Raw genomic sequence first — 22,937 nt, 5'->3', positions numbered from 1 at the left:
GAAGTGATTTGGCTTAAAAAATGCCAATACTCAAAAGCTTTGTTGGTGGACAAAGCCCTGTGAATATCGGTTTTCATCAGGAGATTACCTGGTCTAGAGTGTGCAAACCAGTTAAACGAGCACCGAGGTTAAAAATACGATATTCTCATTGCTGAAATGCTGGAACGGGTAGTCAGCAGGCCCTGCCTGAGGAGAGCACTGCACGATCCTTCTGGAGGAAAGCCATTATTTAGATAAAGAAAAAGACACGATTTAGGCTAGTGGTCTGGCACCTTTCTTTTTGCACGGTGTTGTATTTTGTTGTGGTGCTCGGTGATGTCATGGACTGCGGGACCTTGCACCGGTAGACATTTTCGCACAGCGAAGCAGTGCCACCCAATGGCTCCTCTGCAGCACAGAGATGGTGCCTGCGTGCTCCAAAATAGGCACCTGGACATTTCTGGTCTGGGATTTCTTGCCCCGAGGTGGGAATCAGCTGGTCACTGGCAGCTACTCCCAGTCCTGTTGAGCAATGCAGAGGCTGAGCAGGGCCAGCGCACCAGAGAGGGAGGGAATAGTCTCTGTTTTGGAAAGAGCCAAAAACTATTTGCAGCTCTGGTGGGATTATGGGGAATACTGGGTGGCTTGTGTCTCCGTTGCCCATCTCTCCAGTGGGCCAGGGTGGAAGGATGCTCTCCCAGGAGGTGGGACATGCGCCCCAGCCCCCTCTCTGGGGTGGGCTCTGTCCTTAGCATGGGGGGGTGCATCCTCCCACAGCATGATGGGAGGGTGCTTTCAGTCAGGAGTCTTCTTCTGGTGACTGTACCCTCGATTTGCAAAAACCCACCCCTAGAAAATCTATTTCTCAGGATCATCTCTGAATATGGGAGCCTAAACCTTAATTTGGACAGCAGTTTTCCTTACACTTAATCCTTCGAAAGGCTGAGGCAGAATTTCTTTCTCAAAATGGCTCCCACGCACAGAGCAATAGCTGAAAGAAAACCCAGAGCATTGCTGTGTGCTGAGTTCACAACAGGGTTTTTCTGAGGCACCGGTTTAACAGTTGTTCTCCTCTCCAGGGGCTCCCGAGCGAGCCGTGTCCCACTACAGGCAGGCCATCCACCTGAGCCCCGCTCACCACGTGGCCATGGTGAACCTGGGCAGGCTTCACCGCTCCCTGGGACAGAACAAAGAGGCCGAAGTGTGGTACAAGCGGTAAGAATTTCAGATGGGAGACAGAGGTTTCCCTCCTCCCCGTGTATGGCCTGTCTCTGATATGTGAATCTGTCAGTGCATGTTTGGGTTTCCTCCCCTTCTGTCTCCATCTTTTTGAAATTGGGTTTACCTTTGCTTATTTGGCTATTTTTCAGGAGTGCTTGGACAGGCAGCACAGACTCAGGCAGTGTTGACTTCCCTGGACTGTTCAGAAGCCCCCAGGATGGACACACTGCTGCTTTTGGCTGGGGGATGCTCTTAACAACAAAGTCAGAGGTTTCTTGGTGGTGTAAGCAGGTTGTTAGCACGACTCCCACCCTGCTCAAAGCCGGTCTGTGGGTGCTGTACCAGTAGCAGCCATAACTGCTGCACAGCCCAGCACCAAAACCTCAGCACCATCAGGAACCCCGACCCTTCCCAGCCATGTGCCAGTAGGCAGGCTCTGACTCCCAGTATGCAGCAGGGTGGACTGGTGGCGGGGGGGTGCCTCCTTTTTGGCATCCTGATTTGTGTTTATGCTCCCTGGGCTCTGCCACCGTCAGTCATCCCTACCCCTGCTGCGTGCTCGCATGCACTTTTGGAGGTGACCCTCTCCCCTTCTCAGATAGCCAGAGGGATTGCTGCTGTGGGCATGCTCATCCCTCCCTGGGACTTTAAATCTGTGCTCCCCAGGGTGGGATGAGCATGCCATGCAGGGTGCAGAGCTTCGCTGCTCCATCCCAGCACAAGCCACGCTTTGCTTTTCTGCTTTGATCCCCCCACCACCTGAAAGCATCTTTTTCCCAAATTCCAGGGCACTGAAGGTATCCCAGAAGGCTGAAATCCTGTCCCCACTGGGGGCTCTGTATTACAACACAGGGCGGTATGAAGAAGCGTTGCAGATTTACAGAGAAGCGGCATCACTGCAGCCTTCAAACAAAGAGATCCGACTGGCGCTGGTGAGTGTGGGGCGAGCTTGGCCAGGGCAGGGCCACAAAAGTGGAGCAGCATGGCTGTGTTAGTGTGAATGTTGCCCAAGGCTCAGAGGTTGGTTCCACCTCCATGCCGGCCTTCCAGTGACCGCCTCTCCTGTCTTTCTTGTTTCCTGGTCACCCGTCCCGACCTCAGACCCATGTCTCAGCCACTGCCTTTCCAGCTGAGCAGAACTTGTGTCCTGGTTTTAGCTGGGATAGAGTTAATTTTCTTTCTAGTAGCTGGTATAGTGCTGTGTTTATTTAGTAGAAGAATGTTGATAACACACTGATGTTTTCAGTTGTTGCTAAGCAGTGTTTAGACTAAGTCAAGAATTTTTCAGCTTCTCATGCTCAGCCAGCAAGAAGGCTGGAGGGGCACAAGAAGTTGGGAGGGGACACAGCCAGGGCAGCTGACCCAAACTGGCCAAAGGGGTGTTCCATACCATGTGACGTCATGCCCAGTATATAAACTGGGGGGGAGTTGGCTGGGGCAGGGATCGCTGCTCAGGAACTAACTGGGCATCGGTCAGCGAGTGGTGAGCAATTGCATTGTACATCACTTGTATATTCCAATCCTTTTATTATTATTGTCATTTTATTATTGTTATTATTATCGTTATTAGTTTCTTCCTTTCTGTTCTATTAAACTGTTCTTATCTCAACCCACAAGTTTTACCTTCTTTTTCCGATTCTTTCCCCCATCCCACTGAGGAGGGGGCGAAGTGAGTGAGCAGCTGCATAGTGCTTAGTTGCTGGCTGGGGTTAAACCATGACAACTTGGCATAGAGAAAATCTGACCTGCCCCTTGCTTGCTAGGAAGGGTCAGTCCTTCCACTTTCCTTGAGGTGCCTCTTAGCACCACCAGCGGGAGAAGCAGGAGCCCAGCACCAGCCGCTGCATGCAGCATCGTGTATTAAGAAGGGCTGAGCTTTTTAAGATCATAACTCTTTATTTATCATGTGGCTCCGTAGGCTCAGGTTTTAGCAATGATGGGGCGGACGAAGGAAGCTGAAAAGATGACAAACCATATACTCAACGAGGATGTGGAGTGTCTGGAGTGCTATCGCCTTCTGTCAGCCATCTACAGCAAGCAGGAGCACTATGCCAAGGTAGCGTGGCTGCGGGGTACCCATGTCTCGAGAGCTTACACACAGAGTTCAGGTTGAATTTTACACTCTGTCTCTCCAGAGACGTCACATGCCTTAGCGCACATCCAATAGATTTATTTTTTCACTAAAGCCTTCTGTTTATCTAGCTACTGGGACTGAAGCTAAGCAGTGTGGTTTTCTTACCATTTACTGCTCCTGTTGCTGTCAGCCCCACTGCCCATCAGCCACAGGCATCTAAAAAACTCATTTCCACATGTGTTAACAGTGTGGGGCAAAGGGAGGGAGGAAGATGACTCTTATGCTGGGAGGGCCTAGTGGTGAGGAGAGTGTGAGAAGTGGAAAGGCACAGAATACAGTAACACAATGTCCTCTTGCTTTTTCACAGGCACTTGAAGCTATAGAGAAAGCTCTTCAGCTAAAACCAAAGGATCCAAAAGTCATATCAGAGCTCTTTTTCACTAAAGGAAACCAGCTAAGAGAACAGAATCTCCTTGACAAAGCTTTTGAGGTATGACTGCTCTAAGCCCTATGGATAGTTTTCTCGGTTAAAAGAGTTAGCTCATTGCATCTCATACTCCCTGGTGCATGCACCCTGGCTGTTGGCCTTGGGAACTCAGCAGTTCACCAGTGGTACAGCTAAAACTATGGGGCAGCTAACTTTGCCAGACTTAGTTGCAACTTTTTTCTCATTCCTGTGTGGAAATACAGCTCCCTGCTCTGAGAGGTTAAGTACAGAGTCATGGTGGGATTATGGAGGAGCCTAGGCCTTTTCTCATTGACCAGACCCGTGGTCCGTCCAGCCCCAGCCCCTCTTGCTGGCAATGGCTAACTGCAGGTGGCTCAGCTGGAAGCTTGGGGACTTGTGAGAGCCCACCATGTTGTTATATCTCACCTCATTACCTAACAGCTGAAAGACTGGCTTCTCCTGTAGAGCAGAGGCTTGATAGCTCAGAAATTATGTTAGCATTAAATAATAGCACAGAATATTATTGGGATGGTTCTGAATATTCTCAGTATCCTTAGAGATGTCTAATCCTGATTCGAATCCTTTCCTGTTGTGACACCATAAAAACGGTGCTGTTTGACAGACTCCAGAAGGTCCCTGTTGCTGCTTCTCCCGTGCGCAGTGGCAGAAGCAGTGGGGTGGGATAACACTGCCCTCAGGTCCTTGTGAAACCTCCAGGCAAGTGGCTGTACCATCATCTGCTGCCAGCTCCAAATTAAAGCCTTGCAGATAAGGAGCATCACAGCCCACACATGGCTTGTGGTTGGCAGGCACCTGCCCAAGGAAATGACCCTGACGTGCAGGAGACCCCAGGGGTGCAGGGTGGCTGGGAGAGGGTCGCAGGGTTTGGTGTGGCTCCTCATACGGTGCTGTGGGCAGGGAAAAGCTGCAAGATGAGCTCAGCGGTATATTATGTTGCCTCTGCTGCAAAGAAACTGAAATTCAGCTTGTGCATTGTATATGAGAACTTGAAATCGTATTTTAAATGGATTCAGAAGGAGAGGAAACTTCGTTTCTCTTTCTCCTCCAGCACTGGTTTTGTTTGAAGAGTCAGACTCTTAACCTAAAAATGTTTCATGTTTATGTAGAGCTATAAACGGGCTGTGGAGCTCAACCCAGACCAAGCACAGGCCTGGATGAATATGGGAGGCATTGAGCACATCAAGGTATGACAATTTTGCTTTTCCTTAAGTGTGCACTGTCAAGTGCAGGACAGAAAGCTAAATTTGTTTCAGATTGCCAAGAGCTGCATGTTTGTGAACAGTGAGTGTCCCCAAGATATTTTATCCAAGAAGAAGGAAAGTCTGTCCACCCCAGCTGGAATTTCCCAACCAGTTTGCTTGGGAATATTTATCCTGTAATGTAAATCTCCTGTTTTAAGAGGGCAGGCTGCAAAGAACAACCTGCCCATCTCTAAAGTTTTCCTGCTTCAATTGTTGACCTACCCTAGAAAAATGTCACCGTGAGTCGATTTTTAAGATTCCTCTCTACCTAATTAATTTAATAAAGATGTCTAATGCAGAATACTGGCATGAAATTATGGAAATAGCCTGCCCTGTGGTTGCTTATCTTTTTGAATACTTTAGCATATCATTATGATTTGGGTCTTAAGGAGTCACATTGTCTGATATCCCTAAGCTATCCCATCGCTGAGTAAAATTAACTCTTCTGGTACAATGTAATGGAAAAATGTAAATCTACTTCTTGCCATGTGTGTTTGGTCAAATTTAGGCTAACGGCACTCGGTGATCCATTTCATAATGAGGAAGTATTCCTGTTACCTAACAATATTAAGTTTTATAAACTCTTCTTCCTTTGTATTACGGTCTTCCCTGTTCCCGAGGAATGAACTTTCTATGTCAGGGAATGCGAATGAGATCTGTTCACTCATTTTCTTTGTAGGGGAGCTATATCACTGCCCGTGGCTACTATGAGAAAGCCTTACAGCTGGTTCCGAACAGCAAGTTGCTGAAGGAGAATCTGGCCAAGCTGGATCGCTTGGAGAAACGGTTTCAGGAAGTCCAGGAGAAAGACCAAACATAGCATTGAGTCACCAGTGGAAAGAAACTCATGCCCCTTGGAGAAGAGTATGGTGGAAGCCTATTGCTCAAAGTGATGCTGAAGGAACTTTGATAGGACTCAGAATTACGGAAGGCAAATTTTGAATGCATGCTTGTGTTTGACCAAAGTTACAGGAGACACTCGGCTCCTGTGGGACATGCTGGAGAATGAATGAAAACCTTCCTTTAATCAAGATTTATGTTTAGGCTGAACCCATTTTAATCACACCGGGAGTGTGGGTCGCACATGTACCTTCAATATCTTGGTTATCACTGGGGAAACCATGGAGACAAAGCACGCATCCAATGCAGCAGGGGTGAAGCAGAACCTCATGTTACTCACCACAGGCTCACCTTGTCCACGTGAAGTACCACCGATGGGCTTCATTGCAAGTGCTGCCAGGTCCTTCTGAGCCAGGAAAGATCATCATAATGGTCACATAAAAAGGTTTCAAGGGGTTAATGCTGAGGAAGTGGTGGCCACTTCTGCAGCTCTAAATGTGACTTGAAAATTATTCTAAAGAAGGGGAAAACGATATCTGAATATCACCCTAGAAGGATGATTCTACAAGTAGGACAAATGATCCTTTGAGGGAAAACCTCACCTGAATGTTTTACTCATAAGATAGTAATTTTATAGTAATTCAGGTTCATGATGTCAGTATTGTCAAATATCATATGGCTTTACCCTTTGCCCTCTCCCTCCAGGCCAAATAATTATTACTCTGAAAAAAATGGAAGCATCCAAAGGCAATGGGAAGCTCTAGGATTACTTGTCCTCCTGTCCAGTCCCCAGTAAAAAACCCAAACAACCAATCTGATCAATATAGGAGGTAAAGTAAAGCCACAGAGAAATTAGGGAAGATTTCCTAGCCTGGAAAGGTACTAAGGAGGCTTTTTTATGGGTGTGCAGGGACAAAGCCTGTTTATCATGGTGATAACACTGATAAAACACTTTCTCAAAGTGTTCTCACCCCCTCCCCCAAAAGATACAGAAAATGACCTATAGCTGATCAGTCATAAATCTATATTTTTAAATACTGAAGTGGGAAAACAAATTCTTTTCAGAATTGGAGCTTTTATTTTTGAGCTTTATTTATTTAACTTATAATAATCAAATAATTAATATATTTTCTCTGTTTTGTATGAATTGGGCAGTATCCTTCACAGCTGGCCACATGGCTGGGCGTTGTGACTTGTATTGTCTGAAGTTAGAAAAATGCAGTACCACCGAGGCGTGCTTGAATAACTCCCCCTAATGATGTTTCTAAAGCATATGGCTGCAGAGCACATTGGACCATACTGTCACTGCAATAACAGCACTTCTGCTGCTTCCACCAGGGTTTGTACCAGTTCATAGAGAGTGTTAGTGGGATTGTGCTTGGTGCCACTGCCTTTGGGTTTGGACATTGGGGTAGCTCATCAGTTTGTTCCTCTTGCAGCAGGAAACTGCCGTAAAAGTTGTTATATTTAAGCTTGATTGTGGCCAGTCCCTGCAGAAGAGCATTATTAGTAAAGGACAATTCAGATTAGGTATGCGATGCCTTGGTACACATCTGTCAGGAAAAGCCTGTGTGACAGTGAACCACGTGGCACCCAGGTTTAGTTGATGCTGGCCATGGCACCTCAGCAAGCTCCAAATTCGCTCAGCATTATGGGACAGCTGTGCGCTGGTGGCTCTGCTGGCTTCATTTAAAAAGCTCGGTGTCTAGCTGCTACTGATGGTCAAATTACAGACAAATGATTAACATGACTCCAACTGCATTTGGAGCTCAGAGGGAGTCCAGACTGGTATAGATGTCTGCCCTGCCAGGGCTTGTGGACCTGCTAGAGCCATGACTGAGCACCCACCGAGATGGGGCTGGACATGTGAGGTACTGGTCCCCACTGGCCAAGAAGACCAGCCAGTGCCTACAGCTGGGCAAAGGTGGGAGGAAGAGACCATCGGGGGGGAAGGTGGTGACACACGTTTCTAGGCTCCCTCCCTTAGAACCAGCTTCCCAAGGGAGCAGCTGGGACCAAAGTCAGTCAGTCTTTTGCTGGTGAATTTTCCCTCCTGCCCCAGCCCAAGCAGCCTACTTTGCGTTGTGGGGCCGAGGGCAGGTTTGAGGTCCTAGGGCTGGGTCAGCAACCCTTGTCTTTTCACATGACTGTTGTGGCTGTAGACTTGCTGACCTGACGTTTCTGCAGGTCCCCAGTGCAGGTGCCCTGCTGGATGCCATGCATGGAGTAGCTTTGCACAGCCCTGGCACTGCCAGGATGGCCGGGAGGAGATGGGGTTGCACCAGCAGAGTCCTGTGGGATGGGGAAACCAAAGCTTAAATGGCCTCTGAGAGCAGTCGGTTCCCCACCGTGCATTGCAAAGTTGTAGATGGTTCGTTACTGGGGTATTCAGAGGTATCTGGACTATAAAGCTCTCTGCCTCTCCCCAAGGTGCGTCTGCCTTTGGGGCAGCTTCACCAAAGCCCCGTGTGCCCCAGCTGGCTACCTGCCTGCGGTACTGCCATGTGGCAGCGAGTTTGGGGGCTGCCAGAGCTGTGTTTGGTGCAGCCCCCGACAGCGGTGCCATGCTAAGCCTCCCGTGGAGGAGGCATCTGCTGGGTGCTCTGACAGTTAGCCGAAGCGTGGGGGATAGGGGTGGGGAGAGATACGTCTCATTAAAAACATGTTATCAGCTATAAACTTTGCCTCATAAAGATATATTAAATAAACGCTATATATTCTACAAGCCCCACAGCAGTGTGGCTTTAAATTGTGGCCAATGAAACATATTTTTTCAAATATAGAAGAAGTTGTATTTTTTATAGCAATGCTTTGTGAGGGGAAAGACTTGGTTTTGTGTTTTTAACTTCGGCTGAGAGACCTGGTAGAAATTATTGTCTTGTTCTTGTCCTAGAACCTGATCAATGCCATCTTGACCTCCTAAAACTGGTGCACATGTAAAAGTATAACATAGCTTTGGGTACACCCCCCTCCCAGATCCTGGAGAAAGATTACCATTTTTGCAACACTGTCTTACTTGCAGAATAATGTAGAAAGATGAGACCATCCTCCTGGTGAGGGAGGTGGTTTGGTTGGAAGGCATGGCGTATGTTCATCGACTTGCCTGAATTAGGCAGGTAACATATCCACAGAGTTTAATCCCAGTTGAACCGGATTACGTTTATATTCCCAAAGGCTGACTCTCCACATTTTGGAGCTGGGTTTATGGTAGTTATGGAGAGAGGAGGGCTTGGTAATGAACCCCGCTTTTCTGAACCAGCACTTTATACCCCATCTATGCAGATGACGGTCTGCAAACTGGCAGCATATTTGGAGAACGATTCAGACCATGAGATACCAAAGCAGTTAAACCTTTGTGAAGTTTTGAGCTGACTCTCTGTCTCGGCATCCATGCTGAAACGCTGTGTTTGTTCAGGACATTAATCTTGTGAAAGGTTTATTGCAGGCAAAGAAGAAGAATGGATTATGATACAAAATGGGTTACCTCCACCAAAATGGAATGCTATTGTGGAAGATAAATTGAGCGACTTACCTTGTGATAAACTGGATATTATCTTAATTAATCATAGGAAATGTCCTCTTCCTCTAGCATTGCGCAGCTTCTAAAATAATGAGTTATAAATACATTGTTTTCTGCCAACTCCAGTGCTCAGCATGGTTAGCAGAAATTAAAAATTAATAAATGGCTGAAGCTCTACCTGGTGGGGGAAGGTTCGCTCTCTCTGCAAGTTGCATTGGCTAAACCTCAGTGCTCACCAATATTAAAGTGGAGAATTAACAGAACGCTGGTTAGACAGGAGTCTCATGTACTCACTGTGCATTTTAATCCTAAATGAAAAGCGTAATAATTGTTTTGCTTTTTCCTTTCCACATGAATAATATTTTCAGCTGATGGATTTTGTTTTATTTTATTGCTTATTTAAAGTCCATCATTCTTTGCTTTCCTTCCTTTTCCATCCCCTGGGATAAATGATGCAGTGGGGGGCATTTTCTCTCTCTCATAGACTCCTTGGACTAGCTTTTCCTACAAATGTGCAGGCAGCTTGTTTTGGCCAAACAGTAAGTGAATGCAGCAGTGCAAATGGCCTTCATTCCAGAGATCTTGACGAGGACGGGGTGTGTGCATACATGCACATGGGTGGAAGAAGTCTAAGTAAAAAAAATCCAGAGTAAAGAACCTAACTTGCAGGGGAGGCTGGACACCCCTAAAATTATCTAAAAACTATGAAAGCTTCTCAACAGGTACAGAAGCCAGGCCAGATATGGTGTACAATACTTGGTGAAAGAAGATAATTGTCATTCTGATTTTGATAATTAGGCAATTTAGAGTATAATTGTATGATCTTTTGCCCCACTTGTCCTCCAACTTGGTGAAACAGTTGGTATATGCTTAAGTCTCCTCAATCTGTATGTGATTAAGTTGACCAAATGCTCAATTTCTATCTTTCATATTGTGCAATTATGCACAATCTTTGGAAAAAATTAGCCCTTAGAGGGTTTTTTTCCCCCAACCTTCAGTCTCTTGCAGCAATTTCAAAATGCACTGTTTTGCTTTCATGTACATTTAAACCCAGCAGCAAAAAAAAAAAAAAAAAAGGGGAAAAAAAAGCGCTTGGCATACACTAGTGTTTCAATGTGGCAAAGTTGCTTCAGGTAATCTCGATAACTTTGTGCAAAAGTTCATTGCCATGTTTGTACTGACTTGCTGAAAATTTTTTCTTCTGGAAAATAACCCCAGTGGTATCCTCTGTAAAAGTTATGGCTTCTACAACTGTATTACTGTAGAAATCTCTGCCTGAAGTGGATGTCGCGCTGCGTGTTCCTCTCATGCGGGAGCTGTTTGCATTGCCTGTTGTTCATATGGTTCTTATTTCTGTATCTTTTTTTTTTTTTAATCAGTTGTGCATATCTTTTTTAAAAAACCAAGAAAACAGCCCGTGGATTAGAAATCTTTTACAAATAAATTCACACTTAGCAGCAGCTGGATGTATGTCAATGGTACAGGAATTTGCAAAGTCTTTGCTTTTTTCACTGTGGGATTTATGGCTAGATTTCACATAAAGGAGTTATGCTCGAAGTCTTTGCAAAAGAAAATGTATGTAAATGTCTATTTTATATAAAAAGTAAGAAAAGTAAGTGGAGTGTCTGGTTTTGTTCTCTTGGCTATGGAGTCAGTCTATTCATTAGGACCAACCATGAACAAGTTCTTCGGGAGGTGGAAGGGCCAAAGTTTCTTACTCCACTTGACTTACATTTTACTGTCCAAGGAGTCCCAGCGATTGCTCATGTAGGAGCAACTATGCAGCACGTGTATTTGAGCCTGGCCATGTAAAAATATTGGAGCAGGCATTTTTTGGAGCCTGAGCATGAGAAAGGATGAGGGCTGGTGCTTACAGTCTTGATGATCGGACACATTGTACTGACATAAGCTCTTCATGTCAGGCTTTATACATCTGTCAGAAATGTGTCAAAGCAACATTAAGTCTACAGAGTGCAAAGGGAAAAACAGAACCGAAATTAAAAAGAAACTAATTTTGTTCTAATTCCCTTCTTCCTGGCAGATGTTCCCAGATGCTCCTGCATGCTTCTAGGGCTTGGATTCATTCAGGGGATCATGATGGTGATAAACACCTCCATCGAAAACAGACCTGAAAGAGAATCGAAAGCCCTGAACACAAGCCATAGTGGGTTTTTGCCATCTTGGTGTGTGCAAAACCCTCTGTAGCATGTAGGGGAACTGCATGCTCACTTTGAAGTCAGCCTGTACACCCTGAAGTTCTCCTGGATCCCAACAGCGCAGGGGTTCTTAATGGAGCTTGATTTTGCGGTATGTGGATAACAGCTCTCCCTGTAAAAAAGGTCAATCATTTTAATTCTTACGGCAGCTACTTACGGCTCTCCATAAGCCCCATGTATTGCTTCACAGGTGAGAAGCTGCTGGAGGTTTCAGACAGCTCTCTTGGTGTCCTCTGGGAAGGAAGAAGAAACACACTGCCATGCCTTACAGAGGGGTCCCCCGGCCAGCTTGGGTGAGAAGAGGCTGCGGGGCAAGGAACTTGGCTGGACTCGCCTTTGCCTGGGCTAATCCTCCTCTGAAAAAGCAATGAAATTTCTTTCAAACTGCAAGGGCTGATGCAGCTCAGGGCCGGTGGCAACGGTGAGGCGGGGGACATTAGATCTTGCCGCTGTCTCTGTGGGAAGCGGGCCGCAAACTACAAACGAGAGAGCTAAGGGAGCTGGTGACCCCCAGCGAGTCATGGCAGGAGAGCTTCCAAACCCACCTGAGTTGCAGCCCTGCAGCCTCACCTGCCAAAACTGATTGGCCCTCTCATCTATTAAAGGGGCTTGTTAGGCATGAGGAGGGTTGTTTCTCCTGTGTGCAGCAGAGCGTAGCCTGGGTCCAGCATTGGGTGCTTTTCCTGGGCCATGGTGGGAGCAGGGCTCATCCTGCTGCTCGTGTCCCTTCTCGCTCCACCGGTGAGTCCTGTGTGGGGGCTGTGGGGAGATGTGCCCCGCTGTGTGGGCTACAGCAGCAAGCACTGGTGTTATCTGCTCTTTTAAGTTACCAGACAAGTGAATGTAACCAGTCAGTTTTCACAAATCATGCCAGGGCTTGGTGTGTTTGCCCCTGGTGAGTGATTTTGGGCTGCCCTTACTGTAGCTCTGCTGGGACTGGAAGCCTTTCTTACCCTCTCCATCTAGGTGCTGCTTGCCACAGCCATCTCCTTGGCTGCTGTGGCAAGTAAGCTGTCCCCCATGCAGGCTGCTCAGCTGTGGTGTGGTCCCGTGGCTGTGCAAGAAAGAGAAATAGCTTGGTCCCACTGAGCTTGCTAACTGGTGGCCCTGGGGCACTAGGGTCAGAAAAGGGTCTAGGTGAGCGATGAATGGCAACATATTCTCAAATCCTTCTTGCACATCCTCCTGCAGTGGCTAATGTATTTATAACTCCCTGTCTGGCCCGCTCCCACATCCATGTAAAAATTTCTTTCCTAGGGATGCTTGTAGGCAAGAGAGGAAAATACGCACAGGGCAGGCTGCAAAAGGGGTCCAGTTGGGCAGAAGAATGGTGATCTTCAGAGTGACTTGCTCCTGGTAATGAAACTAGTGCTAAAAAGATCTGCCCAGCTGGGGCAAGAGATGGGATAACCAGCTAATTGCCATCCCTCCCACCCTGCTCCAATAGGATGCTGGTCCTTCTGCTGTTGCTAATGCTATTTCTCTCCCCACCTAAGGAATGGTGTTTTCTTCATCATTTACCTCCCTGATAAAGTCTATTTATTTTATACTTCGCTAGTAGATTTGCTGCTATAGCAATAATCACCACAGTCTCTCGTTGGAAAAGCTAGTCAGCAGCAAGGGCTAGGGAGAGCTTGGTCCAGGTCAATGGCTTAGAAAATTGTGCCTGATTTTGTGACTGAGCTTTCTGCAGTAGTCAAATGCTTTGAGGCCAGAGAGTGCCCTGGGAATACGATAAAATGCTATTAAAAAAGGGAGAGAGATAGAGGCTGGGCTTAGCTGAACAGAGCAGCAATGAGTTCAGTTAGCACCTCTACAGCCAGGAGTGCTGCAGGAGTTGCGCAAGGATCCTCACTCACAACCTTGTGAGTCCCACTTGTTGCTGCTGAGGTCTTGGGATGGTTGGCCATCTGGGTAGAGGAGAAAGATTCAGGCACTGAATTCAGTTCACTGGCACTCAGATAAGGTGTTGTGAGAGATTGGTGGGCTTTCTAATGCCTGTCAACCTGATGGGAAGTTTAAGCAAGTAGCATTGCCTTCAAGCCTACACAGAGGACATAGGACCCAAAGTTAAAGAGAAGGATGGAGGGGTGTCATTGTGATAGTTGGTAACATTCTGGATCCAGACTCAGTCTCCTGGTGACTCTAGTGAGTTATTCTAGGCTCTCGCCAGAGCAAATACAGTGCGAGTACCTTCTAAATCATGAGCATTATATTGCTTATGTTTGTTTGGCTGGGAACTGAACCCTTATTCCAGCCTTGGCTTAGGAGAGGCAGAGGACCCCTCCTATTGGCATAAGAAACACGTTGGTCAGGAGCGAATAACGGAGTGATTTTTAGCTGGTGCAGACACAGGGCCAGCAGAAGGGAGTGGAGGAAGAGCTGCTGTCCTCTTCTCAGCAAAGGAGCCAGAAGCCTGATGCTGCCCTTCTCCTACAACCCAGCCTGGAAAAGCAGCCCTCTGGTATGAGAAATTGCAGTCAGTTCCTTTTCTTTGCGTCCCAAGTATTTGAGATTGCTCCTGCTGTGTGATCTTTGCTGTGATGATCATGTTCTGGAGCTGACCCAGGGGAGCAGCACATGCCTTCCTCCCCCCAGCACGGGGTCTGGCAGGCCTGTCGGGGTGTGCGTCACTCCCTGCTGAGCAAGGACTGGTGGGGTTTTCCCTAGAAAACATAAATGGGATTGCCATGAATTTATCTCAAACTGCACAGTTCAGTGAAGCATCTAAAATTTAATCAGACCCAGCCATCCCTAAATCAAACTTCCCTGTGCTCACTGTCCACATTTCTAAGGCACAATTGGTGCCAAAAGCGATGTGAGAAAGCTCTGTCTCCTTGTGATGTGTTTCAGACCAAAGCCAAGACTGTGTGCTGGGCCAGCTCAGTTCAGAGACAGGATCTTTCATGATGACTTAACTTGCTCAGGTTAAGTGCCACAGGGCACTTAGATATGGAAGCTTTGAAATAATAAACTTCGGATAAAGTCAGGTGGCATCATTATAACCTGTTGCACTTGTTACTTAATTTTGTAAGACCCAGTTGCATTTCATTAAGAATAATTAGCCTACTGGATGAAATCTAAATTTGCTTTTTTTATGACTGGGCACACACATCATGAAAATACCCCACAGGAGACCTCAGCTTTGCACACATCAGTGTCTTATAAAGAAAAGCAATTTCTGTGTGTTTTCATTTTGCTCCATATAATTGCCTTCAGCTTGGAGCTCAGGCTGGAGTCAGGAAAGCCAGGACACCTGGGATTTGTCCCATTAATTCCCTACCTGCCAGAAGAGCCTGAGGTGATTTGAGCATTTGAGCATGTGGGGAGTTGTCTCACTGCAAAACACTCTTGTTTCTGTCTTCTCTGTAGGCCTGAAGCATGGACTTCATCCCATTGACCTGAGGAGCCCAAAGGATGCCCTGCCACTGGGATTCTTCTCTCAAATTCCTGAAGGGAGAGAGCTGGTGCCCAGAGGGCAGCCCTGGCAGGTCTGTGTTGCAGTGTGCTGCCGCCTTCTTGGGGAATCATAGAATCATTTCGGTTGGAAAAGACCTTCAAGATCATCGAGTCCAACCATTAACCATGCCCCCTAAACCATGCCCTGGAGTACCCCGTCCACTCGCTTTTTGAATATCTCCAGGGATGGTGACTCAACCACTTCCCTGGGCAGCCCATTCCAATGTTTGACAACCCTCTCAGTAAAAAAACTTTTCCTAATATCTAACCTAAATCTCCCTTGCCTCAACTTGAGGCCATGTCCTCTTGTCCTATCTCCAGCCACCTGACAGAAGAGACCAGCACCCACCTCACTACAACCCCCTTTCAGGTAGTTGTAGAGAGCGATAAGGTCTCCCCTCAGCCTCCTCTTTTCTAGACTGAACAACCCCAGATCCCTCAGCCGCTCCTCATAAGACTTGTGCTCAAGGCCCCTCACCAACTTGGTTGCCCTTCTCTGGACACGCTCCAGCAGCTCAATGTCTTTCCTGTAGTGAGGGGCCCAAAACTGAACACAGTACTCGAGGCGCGGCCTCACCAGTGCCGAGTACAGGGGAACAACCACCTCCCTGTTCCTGCTGGCCGCACTGTTCCTGATACAGGCCAGGATGCGATTGGCCTTCTTGGCCACCTGGGCACACTGCTGGCTCATATCCAGCCGGCTGTCAACCAGCACCCCCAGGTCTTTCTCTGCCGGGCAGCTTTCCAGCCACTCTTCCCCAAGCCTGTAGCGCTGCATGGGGTTGCCGTGACCGAAGTGCCGGACCCGGCACTTGGCCTTGTTAAACTTCATACGATTGGCCTCAGCCCATCGATCCAGCCTGTCCAGATCTCTCTGTAGAGCCTCCCTACTCTCAAGCAGATGAAGGGGGAGGAGAGGCAGGAGCCGTCTCTCTTTCATCCTCAAGTCATTGAATGCTGCTTGCTCAGGAGCAGAAGCTGCACTAAAAGTCCTTTCCCAGCTTCCCAGGCTGACCCAGCTCTCAAAGCGGGAGGGAATGAGCTGATCTAATGGTTAAGACGAGATCTCTGGCTGGTGTGAGCTAATGCAGCAGCAGACCCTTTGTGGCATACGCCGTCTGAGGATTTCCTTGGGTTTATGGTACAGAAAGAGGTTGTAGAGGTGGGAAGGGAGGATGTCTCTCTGCTCTCCTGCTGCAGAGGAAAGTTACCTTGCCTAGCAGCTTGCATTCACATAAGGAAAAGCACTGAGCAATGATTGTGGGATGATGCCTTACGAGTAACTGAGCAGGCCATGGCTCTATTTAGAAAAGTACTACCTGTTTGCATGTTGCCAGAGCAAAAGTGCACCTGTGGCAAAACGGTGTTTGCCACCTCCCTCCCCTCAAAACCCAGTCCCTGCACATGCAACAGCTTGAAAATGTACGCAGGTATGAAGGGCAGGAAGGCACAGGAAGGGGTAGTGTAGGGAGAGGGTAGGGTGCTGGGGTCGGGGGATGGATCCTCTGGAGCCCTGGCTAGCATTAAGCCCTGGGGAAGCTCTTGCAGCAGCAAGAGGAGCAAGATGTCTGTCTGGTCCCCTCTGTTCTGGGATGCAACTGGGTGTCCCACACACTAATACTGGGAGGAAAAAGTTGTTTGCTGGGCTGGGCTGATCTTTGTTATTTCACATTTTCAGAGGAAACAAGAGTCACCTCATATCAAAACATACCTGACCCTTTCTTTGAAGGTGTCCCTCAAACTAGGCCATTTCCATTTCTGTGGTGGCAGCCTGGTCCGAGAAGACGTGGTTACTAGCAGTGGTCACTGCATGGTGAACCTGGAGCAGTAAGTCAGCCTCACCTCCTCACTTGCTCTTGAACCTCTTGCAGCAAAAGTTCCCCTTAGGACATGGGGAGCTCCTGGGCCCAGATGTGTGGTCCCCAGGTAGGGCCGGAGATGCACCTCTCCCCCCACGGGGGCTGAGCGGAGCCAGTGCTCTGCCACAGTCAGATCTGTGGGATGTGTCACTCCAGAGCCATGGGTCCTCGAGCAACTCATGCACCCCCCAGCACCCTGCTTGCTCCTGTTGGGTCTCTGCATGTTTCTTCCTAAAGCCTGGAGAGAGGGCTACCTGGCTCAGGGAGTTTGCAAATCATACTCATATGTCCTGTTTGCTGCTCGGGAGCTTAGAAGTGTGGGCAGCCCTGGGGCAGACGATCAGGGAGTGGAAATCTCTGTGCTAGCACAGTTCTTCTAAATGTCTAAATCACTAATTTTTAAAGGGCTTTGTCCCTGCTCACCTAAGCAAGCACCAAGAGAAGCATTTCTGAGGCAGAAGCAGCACTGCATCTTCCTTGTAAAAGCAGCCCTGGCAACTGTCCCATTACTCCTGGCAGTCACATTGGCTTCTGTACTTTTAATGCAAGACCAGCTTCACAGGTCATGCTAAAGACCTCTTAATGGGCAGGGACAATGATATAAGTGGCCCTTTTGCCAGCCCTCTTATAATCCATTATAAAGTAATTGCAGACCAGTCAGCTTCACATCTGTTTCTTGCTCAACTTGAGCATCATTTTTGAGGACTAATGTTGAATAATGAGAAAGTTGCTATGGTATAAAAATTTCAATGTGCAAGATTAACCTTGATAATGAGGCACCTCCTTGTTTCTCTCTTCTGTGCAAAACTAGCCAGGGCTTTTAGTCTCCACTGTTATGCTGCCAATACTGTTCCTGTGTTCCCATTACTGCAGCATTTACATTGACAGGCAATCTTGGTGTCGGATGTTGCTGGGAAGTATGGGAACTTTCCAGTTCCGGTAAACACCCTCCTGGGATTAAAGCAGGTCTGTTATGGCTGGAAGTGATTAGAAAATGAGAGGCAGGGTTTCTCGGGGGGGGGGGGGGGGGGATAAATCTTAATTTACTAGGAAGCATTGAAGCAAAAGCTTAGGTTGAACCCCACATACCTTGATTCAAAATGCTTGGGGCCACACTTCAGGGCAGGCAGCCATAATAAAATGTGTGTCTACCAGCCCCCTCAAGCTGGGCTGCCCAGACCTGGCACCTCTAAAGGCTGCATGGGTGAAATAGCGTGGTGGTAATTCACAGCAGTCAGACTTTCATGAAGGAGTGCAATCCCATAGAGGTTAGAGAAGAGATTGAGGGCAGGGTTTTTAAAAAAAAAAAAAGAAAAAGAAAACACAACAAAAAAACAACCCCAAAACACAACGCCACCCCCCCAACTACTAGAAAACAGTGATAAATAGGCTTCAAAGCTTTTGTCTGAGCACTGGGGTTTCTTGGACTCTCAAGTGAATGTAGTCTGGAGAGAAAAGGCAGTTGCTTCAGGTCTCAGTTTTGTCCTGTTTTGATAATAGTTCAGGCAGACCTTTTAATCAGCCCTAACTGCAAAGATCTCAAGATAAGCTCACTGCTGTTGTGCCCTGTGCTGTGACAACTGGTAACAGGAAACACTGACAGCCAAAACACAGACAAGTTTTGTGGCTCCTGTGGGCATCTCTTGGCAGTGCCTGATACTGGGCAGGTCGATGAACCCAGTTCATGTCTCCCATTGAGTGCAAAACTGTCCCACCATGCACCCCAGTGCACTTGCTGGACTCCCTAGAGGAGGGTAAACTGCTTTGCTAAAGATCTTGGTTGCTAAAGATGGGATCTACTGTCCGCCTATTTACTGGGTAACTCTGCTCTAATAGCGTAGCTATCTACCTAATTGCTAAAAGAAATACTGAAAGGTGTTTTGACTCTGCTGGAGTGGATTGCTCCAAGTTTAACTGTGACATTATATTGCTTATAAAATATGCAGAAAAACCATAATGGGCGTACACTTGTCTAGTGTTAATTTAAACTACATGTAGCTGCCTAAAATAATCGTGAAGCTCTCAAATGTGGGCCTCTGCTCATCTCCTAAATGCACCGATAACAAAATTAGAAAGGAGGATTTATGGGGCCAAAATGACTTGGCAATCAGTTCCCATTGCTTTTAAGGCTTCTCGTGTGCCTTTTAGGATCCCAGACTGCAGGTAACAAGGGCTGAGCTTGATGTATCAAGGCCAAAAAACGGCACAGGGGTTCTGCGAGTCCCAAGGCAAAAGATAAGCTGTCCTTTTGCCTGTACCAAGCTGGCTGCAATGAAATCTGCTGGCACCTTCCCTGGCCTCCTGGCAGCTCTGTGCTGCCCAGGTATGAACAGTGGCTTGATGGGTAACAGATGAAACAAGAAGCCTATTTATCCATTTAAAAGCTTTTCCAGCTGGAGCTCAGGGAATCCTCTGTGTTGCTGCTCATGTGAAATCAGCCCAGCTGAAAGTCCTGTTACTGGAGGCCAGCCCCAGTTCCCAGAGCAGGACCACTGTGCAGGGTTGCAGTCTCAGTGTGAGGGTGGGAACTTGCAGGAGATGGTTTGCTGTAGGGCAGCAACCCCTTCCCTCATCAACCCGGCATTGGTTTTTTTCCCACCAGGAAACTCCTGAAGAGCCTGGTGGTGACAGTGGGGGAGCATCATCTCCAGTGGGCAGACAAGCAGGAGCAGAGCATCCCTGTCTCACGTGTCATCATCCACCCCATGTTCAACCGGCTGTGCTACATGGATTGCGACGTGGCCCTGCTGTACCTGCAGCACCCAGCCCAGTACAGTAAGCAGCAGCCCAAGGGGATGAGCCGTTGCTGTGTGAGGGTGCTTTACGTGGGCAAAGTCCTCATCTGATGCACTGGTCCACAAAACCCGCCTCTCTTTCTTCCCTTCCCATGCTCTCTATGCTAGAGAAGTGTCCCCTCAGTTACGCCCTTAATTCTTATCAAAGTAACACAGTTGGGTTAATTGTTGTCCTAGGCTTTGATTAATTGTCCCAGAAGTTTATCCGTTGGTCAGGCAGGGTCTGTGTTCTGGCTATGCCCATGCTTTCTTTGTGTACCAGATTCCTGTGTGCCCTTGTGTTCCCCTCCTACAAGCTGTACCAGCGCGGTTTCCTTCAGCCCCATTGTGCCAACGCTAGCTGTTGGCTAGCTGCTGGAAAGCCATCAGCTTCCTCTTGGCCATAGCCCTGGGCTATTAGCTCACAGCGGGCTGCAAGGGTCTTGCCCACTGAGAAGCAGGCTGGATTAACACCTGCTTGCTCCAAGTACTTCTGCAGGCAAAGGCAAAGCCTCTGGAGATAATTTTAGGGTCTTGGTGTGAGGGAAGTGGCACAAGTCTTTAACTTCCCAGGCTTTTCAAAGGCAATTCCTTAAGTTATATAGAGCTACGACGGGTTACAGCCAACTGGCCATGACTGTCTGTCACCATCAGATGGCAGATCAGCCAACATAAAATAACCTTCTGTCACTGTCATGTCTCAAATAACTGGCTTGGGTGGCAATAGCCTTACGGTTTGCCCATAATGGCAGCAATAAGGGAAATAAGACCCAAGAAGTGTTCATTTCAGGGCTCGGACACCCTGGCAGGCAGTGTGAGGAAGGCTGCTTGAGGGCTGCCTGTGTGCCTGTAGTCTGTGGCTAAACGGGTATGTCTCTAGGCATGAACAGCATCTGAGCTGTATGGACAACCTGTGAAGAAACTACAGGGCTCCCTGCTTAGCCCTTCTGAAGGCTGGGCACCACCAATGCCCCATCAAGACAGCCAAGGAGAACTGTGATCCATTTTTCTCCCAATATCAAGGAAAAACTAACCAATATGAGTCTGGATTGAACTGAGCTGAATCTTTTGAGTTTTTCATGTCCTGCATAACTCCTCTGATCCGATCAGCACTGCTCTTTGGGGAGAATGATGTAGAGTTTCTCACAAGGACCGGCCTGTTCCCACGCCATATGAGACCAATACGGAGGCAACCTAGTTGACTCATCTCTGCCATGCTGTTCCCCCTCTTCTTTTGTCCCCTTCCCAAGTATCTTCCTGCTTAAGTTAACATTCAAAGGTAGCTAACAATCTTCCTGATCTCTGTCTCTGAATTTGCCATGTATAAATTCAATTACAAATGACTGACTTCGGTTTGTATTCTTATTTTATAAATACCCACATATGACTGTGGTGTTTTTGGAAGGGGAGAAATGGAACGGTGTGACTTGAAGGATGCTGTTTGTACCTGTAAATCAGACACGCTCCTGGAAGCACGGGGTTCATGTGCTCATTTGTACACCCTTTCCTGTGCAGCAGACAAAGTTCAGCCCACCTGCCTTGCTCACAGGGATGAAGACTTCCAGGCTGGGACACTGTGTGTGGCTGGTGGCTGGGGCAAGGTGTCTGAGGGTGAGTCAAATGGCAGGGTCTTCTCCTCACAGTTGCAGGAATAAAGGGATAAGGGAAAGGAGCCACTTTCTTTCAGAAATAGAAATGCAAGAAGAGGTGACTCCTGCCAGATGGAAGATTCGAGTACTCCTTTGCTCATCAGGTTTCCTCTGCTTGTCAGAGAACCAGCCCCTGTAGGGATGTGCAGATCAGCATTTTCCTGCAGCATGGGACCTTGGAGCACATTAGGGAAGGTTGCACTTTGCAGTACTGCTGTGCATATTAATGCATGGATATTGGAGCCTCTTGCAAGCAGAGCCATCCTTACAAGGTGTTACAAAAGTGGGAATAGTTCCCTTGTGTGTAAAAAGAAAAAAAAAATTATACTCTTTTATACTCTTTCATCTAGATATCAGAAAGCCGTTCCCTCAAAGGAATTTCACTTGCTTGAGTTTTGGTAGATTTTAAAGGAAATGGGCATGTCTGTGAATGTTGCTTTTTATTTTTACATTCCCAGTGGTTTGGGGCTCATCCACAGTAGAGGAGACAGAGGAGACTTGCCTGTCCCCCACTCCCCAGCAGCCCTCCCAGGAGAGATCATGCTGTCTCCCAGCCAGGGCTGCTCTTTCACGCTAGCACCTTGCTGGGGGCTTTGTCCTGGCCCCTGAAAGTCTCCAGCCCTGTAGTAGGGTGCTTGGGAGAAGAAAGCAATGTCTGTTGTCCAACCTGCAGGGGAATGACCTGCTCCAACCCTCTTTTGAGGCACTGGCTGGGGACAAACCAACGCATTACCTGCCTAGCTGGGTGCCTCTGCTTGGTGATCCCAAACTGCTTCAAAACATCACCACTGCAGGGAGGCAATTGTGCGGGACCCCTCCAGCCACTCTTGCCGGGGTGTTGTGGAAGGGGCAGATGCAGCTCCCAGGCGATGGGGCTGTTGGCTATCATTTGGCCGGAGGCGCAAGCTGTCTTGCAGATGGTGGACGTGGCCTGGTTGCTCCGGCAGTGGCTGGGGTGCTGGATCCCATCCTGCAGGAGGTGGAGCTGCCCCTCACGGACAGGCAGACCTGCAGTGCGCTGCTGAGGGGCATGAACCTGCCACCAGTGCGGGGCTCCGTGCTGTGCACTGGCTTTCCTGATGGCAGGGGGGATGCATGCGAGGTAACAGCTCATCTGCCCTGGCTCCTGCTGGGCAGCAGACTTGTTCTGTCCACCCACAAACCTTCTTCTTTCCTGGGGAGAAAGGAAAGAGACAGCACTGAGAGTGCTGTCGGCACTTTGCTGAGCAAGGGCTTTACAAGGAGCTTCAGGATAATGAAGGCAAGAGGACTCTTTTGCAGGTGGGAGTATGGTTATGGGCAGGAGACTGAAGCATGATTGCCCCCTTGCCTAGACCTGCCCTGGGCATTGCTAACAGCAGGACCTCCATCTCCACATGCAAGTGCCACCACCTCTGCAGAAACCATGGGGGACGTTCAGTGGTGGGACTCCAGGCAATGGGCAAGGGAGCCTGGCATGGGCAATGCTACCAGGAGGTTGGAAAGAAGGCAGTTCCCACCTTTCCCTTGATGTCCCCTTACACCCACTTAAGCGTTCTGATACCTTCACTCAGACAGTCCCAGTGGGCAATAAAGGAGTTTGCTCAGTGCCAAACTCTTCTCTGCTGGTCCTAACAGTGTGAGTGGGACCAGTCTT

The 22,937-nt window shown here is 48.1% G+C and overlaps 2 protein-coding genes across 2 annotated transcripts in view; both read left to right on the top strand.

Annotated features, from left to right (window-relative positions):
* The window catches only part of TMTC1 (transmembrane O-mannosyltransferase targeting cadherins 1), a 150,054-nt gene extending 139,094 nt beyond the window's left edge, over nucleotides 1-10,960 (top strand). The window contains exons 15-20 of the mRNA XM_052789800.1: nucleotides 1,059-1,194; nucleotides 1,988-2,132; nucleotides 3,119-3,256; nucleotides 3,642-3,764; nucleotides 4,850-4,927; nucleotides 5,664-10,960. Coding sequence (XP_052645760.1) covers nucleotides 1,059-1,194; nucleotides 1,988-2,132; nucleotides 3,119-3,256; nucleotides 3,642-3,764; nucleotides 4,850-4,927; nucleotides 5,664-5,804 — 761 coding nt within the window. The 3' untranslated portion in view covers nucleotides 5,805-10,960. The remainder of the gene's footprint in view (nucleotides 1-1,058; nucleotides 1,195-1,987; nucleotides 2,133-3,118; nucleotides 3,257-3,641; nucleotides 3,765-4,849; nucleotides 4,928-5,663) is intronic.
* OVCH1 (ovochymase 1) overlaps nucleotides 10,893-22,937 on the top strand; it is a 33,517-nt gene continuing 21,472 nt past the window's right edge. Inside the window, 8 exon segments of the mRNA XM_052789921.1 lie at nucleotides 10,893-10,919; nucleotides 11,550-11,651; nucleotides 12,527-12,566; nucleotides 14,933-15,051; nucleotides 16,698-16,846; nucleotides 19,481-19,653; nucleotides 21,168-21,263; nucleotides 22,249-22,403. Coding sequence (XP_052645881.1) covers nucleotides 10,893-10,919; nucleotides 11,550-11,651; nucleotides 12,527-12,566; nucleotides 14,933-15,051; nucleotides 16,698-16,846; nucleotides 19,481-19,653; nucleotides 21,168-21,263; nucleotides 22,249-22,403 — 861 coding nt within the window.

Source organism: Harpia harpyja, chromosome 6, assembly GCF_026419915.1.
Source record: "Harpia harpyja isolate bHarHar1 chromosome 6, bHarHar1 primary haplotype, whole genome shotgun sequence".
NCBI classification, from domain to species: Eukaryota; Metazoa; Chordata; class Aves; order Accipitriformes; family Accipitridae; genus Harpia; species Harpia harpyja.
Note: the sequence above shows the minus strand (reverse complement) of the source record. Positions and strands in the feature narration are given on the sequence as shown.